The sequence below is a fragment of the Gopherus flavomarginatus genome, chromosome 3 (genome assembly GCF_025201925.1).
Source record: "Gopherus flavomarginatus isolate rGopFla2 chromosome 3, rGopFla2.mat.asm, whole genome shotgun sequence".
NCBI classification, from domain to species: Eukaryota; Metazoa; Chordata; order Testudines; family Testudinidae; genus Gopherus; species Gopherus flavomarginatus.
The window spans coordinates 265876040-265896600 of NC_066619.1; the positions used below are offsets into that span (position 1 = coordinate 265876040).

Genomic DNA, 20561 nt, shown 5'->3' on the forward strand with positions numbered 1-20561 from the left:
GGGAGCGGTACTGGGACCTGCGACCAGCGCGGTGCCGGGAGGTCGACTGGTGCCTCGTATCACCATGCTGAGATCTGCTGCGAGAGGTACGGTGGTGCCGGGATCTGGACCGGTGCTGAGAGTACCGTGATGGAGACTGGGATCTCGAGCGGTGCCGCGAGTACGACCGGTACCGGGATGGAGAGCGGTACCGGGACTGCGAGCGGTGCCGAGAACGGGAGCCATGTCGGGATCGAGAGCATCCGTGAGACCTGGATCGGGACCGGCAGCGTTGCACGGTGTCTGGCGAAGATGGCCTCATCATGGCGGGTTTGCCCAGTGACTGAAGAACCCACACCGGCGGTGCTGGGAGTTGGGGCAGCTCAGGCTCCGTCAGAGCAATTAGCTCCCGGGCCGTGGAAAAAGTTTCCAGCGTTGAGGGCACGACGAGCTCGACCACAGCATGCACTGGGAAGCTGGTAGGCACCGGACTCGACAGCTCCTGAGACACCGGAATCGACAGTGCGGAGGCAAGCGGTGCCGCAGCAGTTGACGGTGCCGGGTGGTCCGCCTTAGATGTACGCTCTGACTGCGGCATAGACAGGTGCCGCAGGAGCTTTGTGCCTCTTGCTCCTCGGGGAGAGGGATCGGTGCCTGCCAGCGGGTTGAGCCGGCAAAGGCTGGTGCCGAGGAGTCTTCACTGGAACCGTGCGGTCCGGTGCGGAGGAAGCACTCGTCCCTGGTGCCAGAGCCAGAGCGGAAGATGGAGGAGTTAGAGCTGCCTCCATCAAGAGTTGCTTGAGGCGAATGTCCCGCTCTTTCTTCGTCCGGGGCTTGATCGCCTTGCAGATTCAGCACTTGTCCACAAGGTGGGATTCTCCCAGACACTTTAAACAGGAGTCATGCGGATCTCCTGTGGGCATCAGCCGATGACAGACCGCACAAAGTTTGAAGCCCGGTGAACCAGGCATGGGCCCCAGTACCGGGGGAGGAGAAGGGGCTAGCCCCCGACCCTCTAACTATATACACAACTACTATACAACTACTACTAATATAAAAGTTAACTAGAACTATATAAAACTAACTATGTACACAATAACTATAAATACCAGCGAAGAGCTAGGGAGGTGGAGATCAGCTAAGCCGCGCTCCACTGTTCCAACAACCGACACAGGCGGTAAGCAGGAAATGAGGAGCAGTGGGGCCGGCAGGCGTATATATTGGGCACCATGGCGGCGCCACTCCAGGGGGCGCCCTGCCGGCCCACCGAGTGTTGCTAGGGTAAAAATCTCCGACGAACGTGCACGCGGCGCGTGCACACCTAACTGGAATGGATATGAGCAAGCACTCAAAGAACTAACCATAGTCCTGATAGATCAGGTCCAGATGTAGAGGGAGTAGGAGTGGAGCCGCCACAAAAAGGCCTAGCAGTGTGGCAAACTGATGTTGGTGAGGCCAAGCTGAGGCTATTAGAATGACCCGCACCCAGTCCCATCTGACCTAGAGCAGAATCTTGTTCATGAGCAGGACAGATGGGAAAGCATAGTACAGGTGACCTGTCCATGATAGTAGCAAGGTGTCCGTGAATGATCCCAGGCTGAGACTTTGCAGGGAGCAGAACTGGTGACACTTCCTGGTTTCAAAACAGGCCTACCCAGGGAGTCCCATACTGCTGGAAAATACCCCTCATGATGTCCGGGTGAAGGGACCACTTGTGGTGACTGGAGAAAGAGTTGTTGAGGCCATCTGCCAGCTCATTCTATGCTCCTGGAAGATGAGAAGCTTCTAGGTAGATTGAATGGGCTATGCAGAACTCCCACTGCTGAACTGCTTCTCTACACAGAGAGGAAGAGCAAGCTCCTCCCTGCCTGTTGAAATGGAACATCGCTGTCCGTAAGAACAAACACAAACTTGCCTGTAATGTAAGGTCGGAATGCCTGACAGGCCAGGCAAACTGCCCTGAGCTCTCTGATGATGCGTAGTGAGAGCGCTTCTGAAGGCCAAAGGCCTTGAGTCCTGAGGTGCCCCAGGTGAGCCTCCAGCCCAACGCTGACGTGTCTGAGACCAGGGATATCGACCGTTGGGCCGTAAAAAGGGAACAACGGCGCAGACCACCAGCAGGTCCAGCCACCAGTTGAGGGAGGTGAGGACTGGGGAAGGTACCATAAGAACCAAGTCCAGGTGGTGGCAGTTTGGCAAGCACATCAAGGCCAGCTATGCGAGGAGGGTTTTGAGATGCACTTTTGTGTGCTGCACTATGCATGTACAGGAGGCCATGTGACCCAAAAGCCTCAGACAATTTCGGGCTGTTGTAACTATGTTGCCCTTAAGGTGCACTATCAGGGATGAGATTGTCTGAAATCAACATTCTTGAAAGAAGGCTCTGGCCTAGGTAGAGTCAAGCACCGCTCCAATAATCTCTATCTTCTGTACTGGAGTGAGGGTGGACTTCTGTACATTTATTAGCAGGCCCAGGGCCTGGAATGTCAACTGGATAAGGAGAATGCTAGACTCTATCTGAGTCCTTGACCTGCATCTGCCCAGCCTAGTGGTTCTCATCCTACTTACCATTGTGGGCTGCATCCAATACTACCTCTATGGCGCTGAGGATGTCACATAGGCTGCATCTTTGTGCTGACTGGGCTGCAAGCGGCCCATGGGCCACAGGTTGAGAACCACTGGCCTAGCCAGTCATCCAGATGCAGGTAGACTTGCACTCCTCACCTCCTCAGAAAGGCTGTCACTACTGCCATGCATTTTGTAAATACTCATGGAGCTGCCAACAGGCCAAAAAGGAGTATTAGAATCATAGAATCAGAAGGTCATCTAGTCCAACCCCCTGTTCAAAGCAGGCCCAATCCCCAAACAGATTTTTGCCAAGATGCCTAAATGGCCCCTTCAAGGATTGAACTCAGAGCCCTGGTGTCATAAACAGATAGCTAAGGGTTAATGTCTCTTTCACCTGAAGCACCTGACCAGAGGACCAATCAGGAAACCGGATTTTTTCAACTTTGGGTGGAGGGATTTGAGTGTCTGAGTCTTTGTTTTCTGGCTGCCTGCTTTCTCTGAGCTTTGGAGAAGTAGTTTCTTTTTTCTAGTCTTCTGTTTCCAAGTGTAAGGACAAAGAGATCAGATAGTAAGTTATATGGTTTCTTTTCTTTGGTATTTGCATAAATATAAGTGCTGGAGTGCTTTGATTTGTATTCTTTTGGAATAAGGCTGTTTATTTAATATTCTTTTAAGCAATTGACCCTGTGTTGTATCATCTTAATACAGAGAGAACATTTGTACTTATTTTTTTTTTCTTTTTATATAAAGCTTTCTTTTAAGACCTGTTGGAGTTTTTCTTTACTTCAGGGAAATTGAGTCTGTACTCACCAGGGAATTGGTGGGAGGAAGGAATCGGGGAGATCTGTGTGTTGGATTGCTAGCCTGATTTTTGCATTCCCTCTGGGGGAATAGGAAAGTACTTTTTGTTTCCAGGATTGGGAACAGAGAGGGAGATTCACTCTGTTTGGGTTGACAGAGCTTGTGTCTGTGTATCTCTCCAGGAGCACCTGGAGGGGGGAAGGGAAAAAGGATTATTTCCCTTTGTTGTGAGACTCAAGGGATTTGGGTCTTGGGGTCCCCAGGGAAGGTTTTTCAGGGGGACCAGAGTGCCCCAAAACACTCTAATTTTTTGGGTGGTGGCAGCAAGTACCAGGTCCAAGCTGGTAACTAAGCTTGGAGGTTTTCATGCTAACCCCCATATCTTGGACGCTAAGGTCCAAATCTGGGACTAAGGTTATTACATGAGTGGCAGCTGGTGGGAGATAGACAGAATCCAGAAGCCAGTAGAAATATTATATTTTTCTTTTCTCTGCTAAGGGCTTTTTAGCAGAGAGAAGCAGTTGGTTTTAAAAGGGAACCAAAGAGAATTTTTTTTTCTGCTCTCTCTGGCAGTTTGTGGCTTGCATGTTAAGGGTCTTTTGTCATGCAATAGCCCTCCCATTAGGAGGCAAGTACCAGCACTTATAGGCATGCAAATAAAGTGGTTTTTCTGGTTTCCCTTCATTAAACATTAGCTAGAGAGAGAAAAGGAAAATTAGCTAAAGGCACTGTTGCTAGGCAGACTTCAGGAGGCAACAGAGAACCTGCAGTTCAGAAGATAAACACCGGAGGGCACCCCAACACAAGAAAACAGGAACCATGACTTCTAAGGCAAAAATTGAGGCCGAAGAACAAATCAAAGAAGCTGAACACAGGCGACAACTGGAAATAAAACAAAAAGAGATGGAGATGAAAGAAAGAGAAGAACAGATCAAAGAGGCAGCCTACCAAAGAGAACAGGCAGCCTACCAAAGAGAACAGGCAGCCTACCAAAGAGGCAGCACACAAAAGAAAACTAGAAGAAGAAGAGGTGGCCTACCAAAGGAAAAAAGCAGAAGAAGAGTTGGCCCACAGAAGGAAGCAAGAAGAAGAAGAGGCGGCCCACCACCGAGAAATGGAAAAACAACAAAAAGAGAATGAAGAGAAGGAAAAACAGAGAAAACATGAACTGGAGTTGGCAAAAGCTGGGCTGCCTGTGCCAGCCAACCCTAACAACCCGGCGCCAAATATTGCTCCACAGCACAGGAAATTTCCCACCTACAAGGCAGGTGATGACACCGAGGCCTTCTTGAAAAACTTTGAAAGAGCCTGTCTTGGGTACAGCATCCCCGAAGACCAGTACATGGTAGAATTAAGGCCACACCTCAGTGGACCTTTAGCAGAGGTGGCAGCTGAAATGCCTAAGCACCAAATGAATGACTATAAACTTTTTCAAACCAAGGCCAGATACAGGATGGGGATAACCCCAGATCATGCCCGTCGGCGCTTCAGAACCCAAAAGTGGAAACCAGAGGTGTCATTTCCCAAACACGCCTACTACATTGCAAAAAACTATGAGGCCTGGATAACAGGAAACAACATTCAAACCTTGGAAGAACTAAACCTCCTCATACAAATGGAACAGTTCTTGGATGGTGTTCCTGAAGACATCACACGGTACATACAAGATGGAAATCCCAAAGATATCGCTAAGGCGGGGGAGATTGGAGCCAAATGGATGGAACTGGCAAAAAGCAAAAAAGCTACTGTCAAGGGGAACAATTACCCCAGGGGGCACACAGACCATAAACCCTACAACCGAGGACAGCCAAAGACCCCACATACCACCCAAGTAAAGCCACAGATACCCTACCCTTCAACCTCACCAGTCTCCAGTAACTCACCTCGGCCCAGTGACCCATCAGATGGAAGATGCTTTAAGTGTAATGAACTGGGACATATCAAGGCCAAGTGTCCCAAGAACACCATGTGAGTGCAATTCATTACACCACCATCACACCAAAGATCCCCAGGCCCGGATGCCTCTCAAATACCCTTGGAGCGAAGGGAAAATTTGAGAGTGGGCGGAAAGAAGGTTACTGCGTGGAGAGACACGGGGGCACAAGTGTCAGCTATCCACCAATCCTTCGTTGACCCCAAATTCATCAACCCAAAGGCCAAAGTGACAATTTACCCCTTCATGTCACAAGCTGTAGACTTGCCTACAGCTCAACTGCCTGTCCAGTACAAAGGCTGGTCAGGAATGTGGACTTTTGCAGTCTATGACAATTATCCTATCCCCATGCTACTGGGGGAAGACTTGGCCAACCAGGTGAGGCGGGCCAAGAGAGTGGGAATGGTTACACGTAGCCAAACCAGGCAAGCTTCCAGACCCATTCCTGTTCCTGAACCGTCCACAGAGGCCCCGTCTGTGTTACCAGAGACCCAGACAGAGGTAGTGGACCCGGATTCCATGCCTACCACTGAAACAGCCACAGCATCTCCAGTCCCAGGCCCGGAACTGGAACAGCAACCAGCACCAGCAAGTGCAACCACATCTTCAACCTCAACGCCAGAGGGCGCCAGCGAGCCAAAACTGGCAGAAGCAACAGCCAGCCATACCCAAAAGGCTCAGCCAGAGCCTAAAATACCCTCAGGTGCACCAGCGGAGAGCGGTTCACCAGCAACGGAAACAACCCCATCACCTACATCGCTTCCAGAGGGACCAAGCCCAAGTCCACAGTCTGAGGAAGAACTGGTGACCCCAGCCTCAAGGGAACAGTTCCAGACTGAGCAGGAAGCGGATGACAGCCTTCAAAAAGCTTGGGCGGCGGCACGGAGCACCCCACCGCCTCTCAGCTCTTCTAATCGATCCCGGTTTGTTATAGACCAAGAACTTTTGTACAAGGAAATTCTTTCTGGTGGACACCGGGAAGAATGGCAGCCGCAAAAACAGTTGGTGGTTCCAACTAAGTACCGGGGGAAGCTCTTAAGCTTAGCCCATGATCATCCCAGTGGCCGTGCTGGGGTGAACAGAACCAAGGACCGGTTGGGGAAGTCCTTCCACTGGGAGGGGATGGGCAAGGACGTTGCCAAGTATGTCCGGTCTTGTGAGGTATGCCAAAGAGTGGGTAAGCCTCAAGACCAGGTCAAGGCCCCTCTCCAGCCACTCCCCATAATTGAGGTCCCATTTCAGCGAGTAGCTGTGGATATTCTGGGCCCTTTCCCAAAAAAGACGCCCAGAGGAAAGCAGTACGTACTGACTTTAGTGGACTTTGCTACCCGATGGCCGGAAGCAGTAGCTCTAGGCAACACCAGGGCTAACACTGTGTGCCTGGCCTTAACAGACATCTTTGCCAGGGTAGGTTGGCCCTCCGACATCCTTACAAATTCAGGGTCTAATTTCCTGGCAGGGACCATGGAAAAACTGTGGGAAACTCATGGGGTGAATCACTTGGTTGCCACCCCGTACCACCATCAAACCAATGGCCTGGTTGAAAGGTTCAATGGAACTTTGGGGGCCATGATACGAAAATTCATCAACGAATTCTCCAATAATTGGGACCTAGTGTTGCAGCAGTTGCTGTTTGCCTACAGGGCTGTACCACATCCCAGTTTAGGGTTTTCACCATTTGAACTTGTGTATGGTCACGAGGTTAAGGGGCCATTACAGTTGGTGAAGCAGCAATGGGAGGGGTTTACGCCTTCTCCAGGAACTAACATTCTGGACTTTGTAAGCAACCTACAAAGCACCCTCCGACACTCTTTAGCCCTTGCTAGAGAGAACCTAAAGGATGCTCAAGAAGAGCAAAAGGCCTGGTATGACAGACATGCCAGAGAACGTTCCTTCAAGGTAGGAGACCAGGTTATGGTCTTGAAGGCGCAACAGGCCCATAAGATGGAAGCATCATGGGAAGGGCCATTCACGGTCCAAGAGCGCCTGGGAGCTGTAAACTACCTCATAGCATTTCCCAATTCCTCACTAAAGCCAAAAGTGTACCATGTTAATTCTCTCAAGCCTTTCTATTCCAGAGACTTACAGGTTTGTCAGTTTACAGTCCAGGGAGATGATGCTGAGTGGCCTGACGGTGGCTACTACGACGGGAAAAAAGACGGTGGCGTGGAAGAGGTCAACCTCTCAACCACCCTGGAACGTCTGCAGCGGCGACAAATCAAGGAGCTGTGCACTAGCTTCGCCCCATTGTTCTCAGCCACCCCAGGACGGACTGAACGGGCATACCACTCCATTGATACAGGTAATGCTCACCCAATCAGAACCCCACCCTACCGAGTGTCTCCTCATGCCCAAGCTGCTATAGAATGGGAGATCCAGAACATGCTACAGATGGGTATAATCCGCCCATCTACGAGTGCATGGGCATCTCCAGTGGTTCTGGTACCCAAACCCGATAGGGAAATACGCTTTTGCGTGGACTACCGTAAGCTAAATGCTGTAACTCGTCCGGACAACTATCCAATGCCACGTACCGATGAGCTATTGGAAAAGTTGGGACGTGCCCAGTTCATCTCTACAATAGACTTAACCAAGGGGTACTGGCAAGTACCGCTAGATGAACCTGCCAAGGAGAGGTCAGCATTCGTCACCCATGCGGGGGTGTATGAATTCAATGTCCTTCCTTTCGGCCTTCGAAATGCACCCGCCACCTTCCAGAGGCTGGTACATGGTCTACTAGCTGGACTGGGAGAATTTGCAGTTGCCTACCTCGATGATGTGGCCATTTTTTCAGACTCCTGGCCCGAACACCTACTACACCTGGAAAAGGTCTTTGAGCGCATCAGGCAGGCAGGACTAACTGTTAAGGCCAAAAAGTGTCAAATAGGCCAAAACAGAGTAACTTACCTGGGGCACCAGGTGGGTCGAGGAACCATAAACCCCCTACAGGCCAAGGTGCATGCTATCCAAAAGTGGCCTGTCCCACGGTCCAAGAAGCAGGTCCAATCCTTCTTAGGCTTGGCCGGATACTACAGGCGATTTGTACCCCACTACAGCCAAATCGCTGCCCCACTGACCGACCTGACCAAAAAGACCCAGCCAAATGCAGTTAAGTGGACTGATGAGTGTCAAAAGGCCTTTACCCAACTTAAGGCAACGCTCATGTCTGACCCTGTGCTCAGGGCCCCGGATTTTGACAAGCCATTCCTAGTAACCACCGATGCATCTCAGCGTGGTATAGGAGCAGTGCTCATGCAGGAAGCAACAGATCACAACTTCCATCCTGTCGTGTTTCTCAGCAAGAAACTGTCTGAGAGGGAAAGTCACTGGTCAGTCAGTGAAAAGGAATGCTATGCCATTGTGTACGCCCTGGAAAAGCTACGCCCATATGTTTGGGGACGGCGGTTCCAACTACAAACTGACCATGCTGCACTAAAGTGGCTTCATACTGCCAAGGGGAACAACAAGAAACTTCTTCGTTGGAGTTTAGCTCTCCAAGATTTTGATTTTGAAATTCAACACATCACAGGAGCTTCTAACAAAGTAGCTGATGCACTCTCCCGTAAGAGTTTCCCAAAATTCAGTAGTTAAAAAGTGTTCTTAAAATGTAGAAGTCTGTTAGTTATATACTTAGGATATGTAAAGGTGTATGTGTTGTATTAATCTGTTTATTTTCAAGTTCTAAAAGGAAATCGCCGCCAGTGAGCTTCCCCACTGTCTGCAATTTGGGGGGCGTGTCATAAACAGATAGCTAAGGGTTAATGTCTCTTTCACCTGAAGCACCTGACCAGAGGACCAATCAGGAAACCGGATTTTTTCAACTTTGGGTGGAGGGATTTGAGTGTCTGAGTCTTTGTTTTCTGGCTGCCTGCTTTCTCTGAGCTTTGGAGAAGTAGTTTCTTTTTTCTAGTCTTCTGTTTCCAAGTGTAAGGACAAAGAGATCAGATAGTAAGTTATATGGTTTCTTTTCTTTGGTATTTGCATAAATATAAGTGCTGGAGTGCTTTGATTTGTATTCTTTTGGAATAAGGCTGTTTATTCAATATTCTTTTAAGCAATTGACCCTGTGTTGTATCATCTTAATACAGAGAGAACATTTGTACTTATTTTTTCTTTCTTTTTATATAAAGCTTTCTTTTAAGACCTGTTGGAGTTTTTCTTTACTTCAGGGAAATTGAGTCTGTACTCACCAGGGAATTGGTGGGAGGAAGGAATCGGGGAGATCTGTGTGTTGGATTGCTAGCCTGATTTTTGCATTCCCTCTGGGGGAATAGGAAAGTACTTTTTGTTTCCAGGATTGGGAACAGAGAGGGAGATTCACTCTGTTTGGGTTGACAGAGCTTGTGTCTGTGTATCTCTCCAGGAGCACCTGGAGGGGGGAAGGGAAAAAGGATTATTTCCCTTTGTTGTGAGACTCAAGGGATTTGGGTCTTGGGGTCCCCAGGGAAGGTTTTTCAGGGGGACCAGAGTGCCCCAAAACACTCTAATTTTTTGGGTGGTGGCAGCAAGTACCAGGTCCAAGCTGGTAACTAAGTTTGGAGGTTTTCATGCTAACCCCCATATCTTGGACGCTAAGGTCCAAATCTGGGACTAAGGTTATTACACCTGGGTTTAGCAGGCCAGTGCTCAAACCACTAAGCTATCCCTCCCCCTTGCGAATCAGTCGTGCATTTGGTTCACAATGAACCTGAAGAATCTTCTGTGGCCTTGCAAGATTGATATGTGAAAGTAGACACCTCTTAAATGGACGGGGTATACCAGCCCCCGGGATCCAGAGAAGAAATAAGGGAGGCCAGGGACACTATGTGGAACTTAAATTTCTTGAGATAGCTGTTGAGCTGGCGCAGGTCTAGAATAAGTCTGCGCCTTCAGGATTAAGAAATAATGGGAGTAGAACCCCGTCCCCCTTAGATTTTGTGGAACCTCTTCCATGGCCCCCACCCAAAGGAGAGATTGAACTTCCTGGGTCAGAAGTTGCTCATGAGAAGGGTCCCTGAAGAGGGATGGGGAGGGAGAGTGAAACGGAGGGGTAGAACTGAACTCGGGGATACATCTCACTTCCACTGTTTTCAGCACCCAACAGTCCGTAGTGATACTGGACCATGCACAGCTGAAGTGGGACAGGCAGTCTGCAAATAAAGTGGGAAATAGGATGAAGAAACATGAGAACTTGAGTGTCCCATCAAAAGCTGCTTGGAGCCTTCTTGGTGTCTGGATAGAGCAGACATTGATGCTGAGCTAGAAGGGGACAGTGGTCCACGCCTAAAGGCCCTGCTCCTTTTCCTCTGTGTCTTGATGGGCTGGGGTACCGGGAGGATTGCTGAGGTCTGTAGTGCTTTCTTGAAGTCACTGGTACACAATCCCAGGGAGTTAAGGGTAGCCCTGGAGTCCTTCAGTCCATGAAGCTTCTAGTCAGTCTGCTCCAAACAGAGCAAAGCCCCCTCAAAGGGAAGGTCCTGGAGGGTTTGCTGGACCTCCCATGGGAGACTGGAGGACTGTAGCCATGAACTCTTATGCATGGCTACTGTGGAAGCCATGGACACGGCCACTGAATCTGCTGCATTTAGGGCAGCTTGCAGGGAAGCCCACACTATGGATTTCCCCTCATCTACCAGCAAGGAGAACTCCAGTCTGGCCTCTTGTGGGAGCAAGTCTTTGAACTTCTATATGGAGTCCCACATGATGAAGTCGTATCTGCCCAGCAGCACCTGCTGGTTAGTGATCCTGAGCTGCAGACCCCTAGTAGAGTAGACCTTTCTTCCAAATAGGTTCAACTTTTTAGAGTCTTTTGCTTTAGCTGATGCACCCTGAGGACCCTGCCTTTCCTTTTTATTGGCAGCGGAGACTACCAGGGATTCTGTGGGGGCATTAGTGTACAAGAACTCATAACCCTGAGCAGGGAAGAAAGCTGGAAGTTTGCCGCAGGCTTTCACCAGTTCCACGATAGTCTCCCACTGAGAGGCAGAGCAACTTTCAATGGGCCTGCTGCAGCCAAAAGTCCACCAGACTATGAGAGGCCTCTTAGTACTTCCACCTGAATGCCCAAGTTTTGGGCCACCATCTTCAGCCACTCCTGGTGGGCCTTATAGTCATCTTGGGGCAGCGACACTCCTGCTCCTGACACAAACTAATCAGGAGAAGAGGAGGAGGAGGAGGAGGCTGGCACTGTCTGAGGGCACTCCTCTTCCCCTTCTGCACCAACCGGATCCTGTGGAGCTGATTACTGAAACTCAGCACTGGGCTTGGTACCAGAGTCTGGATCAGATGCTGCCTGATGGGGCAGCAGTGCCCTCCTCTCAGAGGCCACTGAATAGGAGCACCTCGAATGGGGCCCCAGGATTGGGGAAAATCCCCACGGGTTCCAAAAGGGCCACTGCATTGGCACAGGTCCCCAGTGACCACTAGGCAAAGCATTCGATGGCACTCCTGTGCCCGAATCCGCAGTGGACAAGAGTAGTATGACCCAACCTCTGACTCAGACAACGAGGAGTGTCTATCCGGTGACCATGGAGGAGTGGTTCCCACCGGTGCAGGAGAGCAGTGCCAAAATGGGGAAGCCTGTGTCGGGGCCAGCATGGTCAGTTTTCCCTTTTTCCCTTAGACAGTACCAGAGGCCTGAACAGAACGGTAAATGGGGGCCAATAGCTCTCTCCTGCCCACCGGCACCAATACCACTGGCGCTCACACTGTTGATGACACCAGTACCAACAGCAATAGCAGGTTTCTGGTGGCAGTGAGTGAAGCCGGCATGGATGGCATTGCAATAGCACTGGTACCGCACTGTTCCTCCAGTGCTGACTGTTCATCTGGTACTTGACTCAATAGCGCCTGTATAAGGGCCGGACTCAATGACGCTGACTGCTGCGCTGCTAAAGCAGTGCAGTGTCCTGGCTTAGGTTGCACTCTGCTATGCTCCACGTGCCTGGCATTCTTAGATGTCAGGGAACATCCCTTCTTGGCTGGCTGCTTCTTATGTCTCTTCCTCAGCACTGGGGATGATGAACAGTGCTGGGACTCTCTCATGGTAGGCAGAGTGCACTGATGCCAAGGTGCTTGATACTGTACTGAGTCTGACTGCTGAACTCAGAGGAAGGTCCCAGTGCACTTCCATAATCAGGAACTTCAACCTGACCTCCTCGTCTCTCTTTGTATGGGGCTTAAAATCCCTTCAAACCTAGCAGCGGTCCCTGACGTGAGCCTCACCCAAGCTGTCCCTGAGTGACACAAGCTTCAGGGTCACTCAGGGACAGTCTTGTTGCAGGACGCACAAAGCTTGAAGACCGGTGATTGAGGCATGCCTAGGCAACAGATAAGGAAGAAACTCCACTAACTAACCGAGATACACAAACTATACTAACTGACGAAAAACTATGCCAACTATATACAATAATCAGAGGAAACAAAGATCACTGAGAATGCTTGTCAAAGCAAGAGGAACAGTTCCAGCAACCATCATAGGCAGTAAGATGGAACTGAGGGGGCAGAGTCAGCTGGGCCCTTTTTACCAGTGCTATGAGCACCCCAGAGGACACTCGAACCTCCCTGATGGGTATCACCGAGGGAAACTTTTCTGGCAATTGTGCTCAGAGCCAGCTCACACCAACAGTGGAATGGACATGTACAATCACTTGAAGAAAGTATAAACCTTTTATGACAGTGGTTTTCAATCTTTTTTCATTTGTGGATCCTTAAAAAACTTCTGATAGAGGTGCAGGCCCCCTTGGAAATCTGAAAGATACTCTGTGGACCTCCAGGGGTCTGCAGATCACAGGTTGAAAACCACTGCTTTTTATATTAAAACAAGGGAAGATTTTGTAATATAGTCTACTGAACTATCAAACACTTATTTTTCTCTTTCTTCAAGCATGTCACTTCTGCAAATCAAAGCTGAAGACAGTGGCAAGGGGAAACTAGTATGTATCAAGTACTATTATGATTTCTGATCTATGGATAAAAACCTTTAGTTTCCAGTCTGAGAGCCTGTTAAATTTCAAAATGGCTAGGGAACAGGCAAACAATGTCCATATAAAAATAAAAATTGACTATTCACCTCAATCTTGGAGCATGAGCTTTCGTGGGTGAATACCCACTTCCTCAGATGCAGCACCCACGAAAGCTCATGCTCCAAAACGTCTGTTAGTCTATAAGGTGCCACAGGATTCTTTGCTGCTTTTACAGATCCAGACTAACACGGCTACCCTCTGATACTTGACACCTCAATCTTGAAACCAATTATCTTTTTGAGGTTCAGACTTGAAATATAAAAGCTTTTTGCTCATGAGTATGCACTCTATTTCCAATTGGAATCGGAAGCAAAAATAGTAACACTGCAAGAAATGTAATTAGCATATTTTCAACCTGAAGTCCTCAGAATCTTCTCAAAAAGCTTGTTTTACAGGATCAAGAGATTTGGATAAACCAGGATACTTCTAGATGCTTATTCTACAGTTCAAACTGTTCTTTGCAAAATTTCAAATACAGAACACTTACTGGGCTATCCCTCTCAGATTGGAAAGCAAATACTCGCTGATAATTGGAATGAGTTGCTTTGCTGTTTCGTCAAGCAGGTCACACTCAAGGATGTAAAGAATTCCATGCAGAGCTCCAATCCGACTTGGCATATGGGTGCTGCGTAGTGTTGATTCCAACAGACGGCTTACTGGCTCGGCTACAGCTTTATCCTAATGCACATAAACAAAACCATGCATTGCTGGACCAATGCACCATTCTGATGATTTATTACAACTGGAAAAATGTTTGTTAGTGAACTAAAGAATAGAAGATGTACCATGAATCAGCAGAGGTTTACACAAAACAAGTACTTAGAGATCTGAATAATGTTCAAATCTCCCTTCGTACAAGTTGGAAAACTGGTATATTCTGGCTTGCAAATTTAGTTAAACTAAAAAGGTTGCATCCAATTCTCAGAGTAAAAGCATTCTCCTCAAACAGATCATAACATTAAATCAGTGTAAGTACTTTATCAAGTTTTTGCAAATGAAATGGTAAACCATTGTACTAAGATGTTAACATAATGTTGTCATACTTGGAAAAGAAAAACTGTCATAATATATCATCAGTTTAGGGGAACCACTAATACTACTGATACGTAAGGGATGCCATGGATGCAATTTAGGATGTTTACATACTAAGCATCCTTATATCTCGGCCTTTACCTCCTAGAAGTTTCTGATCTGTCAATGGTTCTCCAAACTGGTGGACATGCGAAGAAGAATGCTAATATATGAAACAGATTGCTATATGCCCAAGATCTGCATATAAGGATGCATGGCACGTAAGCACTCTAAACGGCATCTATGGTAAACATTACCATGGAGCCTCAGTCATTGGGACACACTGTTGATGGTCCAGTGAAACAACTATCTGTTACCCATGGCCACTGACAGTCACACCTGACACTTCCTCCCCATCACCTGTATGTTTATGGTGAACATGGTATTAGAGGATTGTAACTGAAGAAGCAGAAGCTGAGAAGGCTGGAATGCAGGTTATTTATATTGCTGTGGCACCCTGGGGTCCCAATCAGGGCTCAGGGCCTCACTATGCTAGGCACTTATAAACATAACAAGACAGCCCTTGCTTCAAAGACAAGAGACAGCAGGTGGACAGAAACAGACAGCTGGGGGAGGAGGGGCACCTGTTCAAGGACAATGAGACAACAGTTAAGCACAGCACACTAGCTGCCTAACCATTGTCAAGCTTTTTGTATGCATCACAGCAAAGAAGATTTTAAGCAGGTCAACCAAGTGGCTTTATGAAAATTTACAGAGATGTTTATGGCAGCAGCTTTGCTTTCAATGAGCTTCATAAATGGAATGAGAATTTTTAGTGGAAGTGGTTGGGTGTAGGTGAAGGGGGTTTCTGCACCATATATTGGAGAATGTATTTCCATCTTCCACTACAATGACTTCCAGGTTTGGAGTCTTAGTGGATCTATCACTGCTCAGGCTCTCTCTGGTAACAGCAGCAGCTCAGTGGTAACATCCACTATCTACAGCTGATCATAGGATTATGGTCACTCACTCCTAGTGTGGACCTAGCAATGGGCCTCCATGCCTTTGCCTAGAATACTAAAATGCACTCTTTTTAGGACTACAAAAAGTCCATCCTAATCTACAATCTTGCACGCACAGCAACTACCCAACTTCTGAGTGGCATGAACCATTACACAGACCTGTGCTTAAGTCTCTACAAAGGTTTCTTGTTTGGTGTGTGTGTGTGTGGGGGGGGAGAGTACTTGAAGGGGCTGCTGGTTATCGTTAAAGCCCTGAATAATCTGATACCTGGCCATTGGAGAGATGGCCTCTTACCATATTCCTTGTCATAGCAGTTAAAAATCAAATGGAGGCTCTTGCTGGTCCAGAGGAAGGCTCTCAGTTTCACAGAGTTTAAGGCCAGAAGGCAACATTAGATCATCTAGGCTAATCTCTTGCATATCACAGGACATTAAATTTCATGCAGTTACCCCTGTATTGATCCCAATTACTTTTGTTTGACTTCAGCATATCTTCGAGGAAGGCATCCAGTCTTGATTTTAAGACATCAGGAGATGGAGAATCCACCATTTTCCTTAGTTGTTTGTTCCAGTTTTTTTCCACCTTCAGTGCTAAATTTTTTTGCCTATTTCCAATTTGAATATGCCCAGCTTCACTTTCCAAACATTTGTTCTGCAGTTTCCTGCTACATTAAAGAGCCTTTTGCTACCCAGTCTCTTCTCCCCATGAAAGTACTTCAATACGGTAATCCAGTCACTTCTCAATTTTCTTTATGCTAAGCTACACAGTTTGAGTTCTTTAAAATCTCTCACTGTAAGGCCTTTTCTCCAGCCCTTCAATAATGTTTGTGTCTCTTTTCTACACCCTCCCTAATTTTTCAACATCATTTTTAAAATAAGGACACCAGAATTGGACACAGAATTCCAAAGTCAGTCCCACCAATGCCATATCACATCCCTACTTCTCTGTTCATACATCTAAGGATCACATTAGTTCTATTTGACACAGCATTGCTCTGGGAGCTCACGTTGACCTCCTTGTCTACCATAATCCCTAGATCTTTCCTAACGTAATGGCTTTCCAGCATACATCCCCCATGCTATACATACAATTGCATTCCTTGTTCCTCGAAGTATAACTTTGCATTTGGCTGTATTAAAACTCATTTTGTTTGAATGGGCCCAGCTTACCAAGTGATCCAAATCACTCTGTATGACTGCTCTGTCCTCATCTTTATTTACTACTCGGCCATTTAAGGGTCTCCCCTCTGGAATTCATTCCCCAGAACACTCCAAACCACAAATACACCAGTCTTCAGGATGCAATTAAAGACACTGGGTCTAGCTTTGATTATGTTAATTATTAAAATAATTAAAAAATGGATGGATGAGAAGTAATTAAAAATGTATTAAAAATATGAAGCTGCGACCATGAGAGGTTCTCCCTAAAATCTCTGAAATATGCCAGTTCTTTGTGGCGGAAGTGCAGCAATTCCAGCATCAAGTAGACCAAAATGGCAGTACATTCACAGACTTGCCACAACTTTTAAGTGACAATTTCTTACCATTCCAAGAACAGCAGCTGCTTTACATGTGGCTGGTACCAAATATTGAATAAGAATCTCATCTTCTGATGGATGCACCTTCCGCAATTCTGTCAATGTGGTATACATCATTTCAAATTGATTCCTTTCTGTAAACAAGTCAGACACTGCCAGAAGCTGTGAACATGATAAAAATGGAGTAGAAAAATCTGTAATTATCAAGTTGCAAACATTAGACTCTCCCCACTTAATGTAACTGCCAGCAAAAAAATAATTCAACTCCTTTTATTGTAACATGGGCTATAAAAGGTTTTAATATGAAAGCTACAGTAAAATCAGATATAGCCTAATCAGACACTGGCTTAAAAAGGAACAGTCAAACTTTGTCTTTTTAAAGAACCCAAAATGGCAGAAAGACATTTACACACATTTTAAAGTAAAATATTTAAAGCCAATTCTTCTTAAATACCTTCTGAAAGCAGAATTTAGGATTCTGTATCTCTTAAATAACAGTAACACAATGTCAGAAAATGCTCCCTGCTTTGTTTTAGGAATTATGGCTGAATTGCTCACTGCCTTATTCAATTTGTCAGCTAACTCAGTGCTGAATATGTATAGAGGTGGTGCCCCAAACATATCCCTCAATGCTCTATTCCACCACCCAGGTATTTTTACTATCACATACCCCTGATTAGGAGTCCAAAAAAAAAAAAAAGGTGGGGGGGGCAGAAGACTTACTTGTATAGTAAATTAGATTTGAGATGTATTCTCAATATGTATTCCATGTCTGGGGCACTTGTGCCCCAGGCCAAGATTGGAATCAGCAGTGCCCATTAGACCGTGCCTGTGCCTTTCATGCCTTTAAGCCCCCTCGCTTGAGGGCATAAAGTGGGAGTGACTAACCAACCCTTAGTTCATTCACCAATATGGAATTCCAGTGTTGTTAGACTTTGCAATAGCTGGGAAAAGAGGGTCGGCTGTGGACTACATATGGATAATATTTCTGGAAGAGCTCCAGTCACTGTACAAAGTAAGTAACTTCCCTTTCTTTTTCAAGTGCTTGTCTATATATATTCCTCATCTGGTGACTCACAAGCAGTAGACAAATTAACAGAAAAGCGTGCTTGGATTCTAACTAAAATAATTATTGCAGCACAGCTTTACCAAATCAAGCACCAGATAGAGATGCTCTGCCATGGAATAAAGCTTAATAAAGGTATGTATCATCTTCCAACTAGCTGTCGTACATATCTCAGTTATGGGATTTTCTGAAAAATTCCAGAAACTGCTTGTGCTCTTGTGCCATACAACATGCTAATCTGCCCTGGAGGTCCATATGTAGAGCAGGTTCTCTCTACAGCCACCAACAACACAGTTTCCATGTCATGAGACACAGAGATGTCAGGTGTGAAGGAAGTATTCTTCCCTTGCTGGCTGTTTAAGTCTCGAGGGAAAGAAAGAAAGCGTTATTGGGGGACTTGAGCTCTACCACCTGTCCAGGCAAGAACTAAAAGAGTGATTAATCCCAAATCCTGACTGATCTTTCTCATTACTCATGGGATCAGATGGATGGATAGGCAGGCCTCAAGTCAACGGAATCAGAAAAGCATCTGACTGTGAACTGGGACTTGGTCCTTAGTGGAGCAGAAAGTTTTGCACATCTTGTTCTTGACTGCAACCAAACTGTGCAAGGAGAATCCCGCTGGTCAAACACTGACCGAATGTCAGAGTCCTTCACAAACCACTTGTGGTTCTGTTAGAAATATCTGCTAGCAAATTCTGAAGATATGTGGATTACCAAAACCGTTATTTGATGTTGGATATGCCTTTCCATGGGATAATGGCTTTCTTGCATAGACAAATGGATCTGGCCCTTCCCTGCTTATTTGCCTAAAATATGGCAGTTATATTGTCTGTCATTATTTGGATGCTTTGTCCCCTGATGTGGTTGAGAAAAGCCATATAAGCAAGACACACTGCTCTGTATTCTAGAACACTGATATGTAACAGTGTTCTCTTTGGACCACCAACCCAGTGCTCCGAGATAGCTAGGAGAGGGGAGCTCATCTAGGCACTGAAACATCGGTCACTGTACACTTTACAGGAAGTGATGGGTAGAAAGCAATACCCTTGCATACTTGATATGGTCCTTGTACCACAGTAGTTCTCAAACTTTTGTACTGGTGACTCCTTTTCACATAGCAAAGCTCTGAGTGCAACACCCCCCCCTTATAAATTAAAAACACTTTTAAATATATTTAACACCATTATAAATGCTGGATGCAAAGCAGGATTTAAGGTGGAGACTGACAACTCACGACCCCAAATGTAATAACCTTGTGACCACCGAGAGGTCCCAACCCCCAGTTTGAGACCCTTGTTCTACCAGTTTAACAACCTCAAGACTTGGGGATTTGAATCTTCATCTCTCTATTGTGAAGGTGTGGGCTGTGAAAAGACTACAACCATTCCTCTGACAACACAGATGGAGTCTGGCGATTGCCATCACAAATGTGCATAAGACCACATGTCCTACCACAGACACGTCCTTACAGTTGTTCGAGGATTTTCTTGATGTTGATTGATTAGTAGAGAGATGTCCAATTTGGCTCAAGGTAGACAGACTACACCACAGCAAAGGTGTATCAGGGCTCTGATAAATTATATTTTCTCAGCAGGAGTTAAGGAGGATTAGGCCTCGTTTATATTGAGCCATAAACCTGTAGAATATACTCAACCATATAAGGAGACAATATACTGAATCCTGTCCATGACTTGCTAGGGAGAAGTTCCTTGAACCAGCCAGTCATTGAGGTATATTAAATGAGTTGCTACTGCAACCAAACTTTTCACAAAAGTTCTTGGGGCTTTTGACAAAACGAAAGACACACTTTGTACTGAACGTGTGTGTTGCTGACCACAAAAATGCAGAGATTTCCTATGTGCTGGATGGATGGAAATATGCATCCTGGAGCTTAAGAGCTGCAAATCAGCCTGGAGGATCCAAGGTGATGATTATTGAGGACAGAGTCACAATCCAGAACTTGAATTGGCAGATGAATGTGTTTAGATTTTTAGGTCTAAGATGGAGCAGCCTCTTGATTTTTGAGGGGACTCGAAAATAATGGAAATAAAAGTTGTTTCTTATAAACTGAGGAACCACCTCCTCATAATTGCTCCTAATTTCAGGAGGGATTGTGCCTCACAATGTAACAGACTCTCATAAGAAGGAGTTCCAGAAAAGGGATGGTGAAGGCACATGGATGGTAGGAAATTCTTGACACTGAATGGAGTAACTTTTTTCCTATTATCTCAGCACCCATTGGCCAATGGGAATATTGTTTCAAGCTTCCTGAAAACTAAATAAATGGTTCCCAACAAGGGTGGGGAAAGGATAAGGATCTCCTAAGACTGACTGACAGCTATCAAAGTGACAGTCAAATTAACTGCTGCGAGGAAGGTAACAGTATCATGGCAATGGTGAAAACATATTAAGCTCAATTGGGAGGATAGGCAGACCTGTGATAGGAATATAGTTATGATGGAAGGTGTTAATGTGTGCCAATAGCCAGCTTTGATCTATAGACAACTGGAAAGGTGCTTGAGGCTGGGGCTGTGCTAAAGAGATGGCAGGGCTTCTTCATGTGTGTCCCATATCCCTCTCTTTTGGTTTTCTGATATCCTCCAAAATCAACAGGGTTCTGGCCCCTGATGCCTTATC

The 20561-nt window shown here is 46.6% G+C and overlaps 1 protein-coding gene and 1 long non-coding RNA gene across 8 annotated transcripts in view; one reads left to right on the top strand and one right to left on the bottom strand.

Moving 5' to 3' along the window:
- The window catches only part of HTT (huntingtin), a 232497-nt gene that overhangs the window by 31831 nt on the left and 180105 nt on the right, over positions 1–20561 (bottom strand). For all 7 annotated transcript variants that reach the window (XR_007773556.1, XM_050947253.1, XM_050947252.1 and 4 more), the window contains 2 exons: positions 16862–17017; positions 13772–13962 (listed from right to left, as the gene is read on the bottom strand). Coding sequence is in view for 6 of the 7 variants with exons in the window: in XM_050947253.1 (XP_050803210.1) it covers positions 13772–13962; positions 16862–17017 (347 nt within the window). In the remaining variant the exon portion in view is untranslated. The remainder of the gene's footprint in view (positions 1–13771; positions 13963–16861; positions 17018–20561) is intronic.
- The window catches only part of LOC127048396 (uncharacterized), a 57680-nt gene that overhangs the window by 17254 nt on the left and 19865 nt on the right, over positions 1–20561 (top strand). The window lies entirely within an intron of this gene.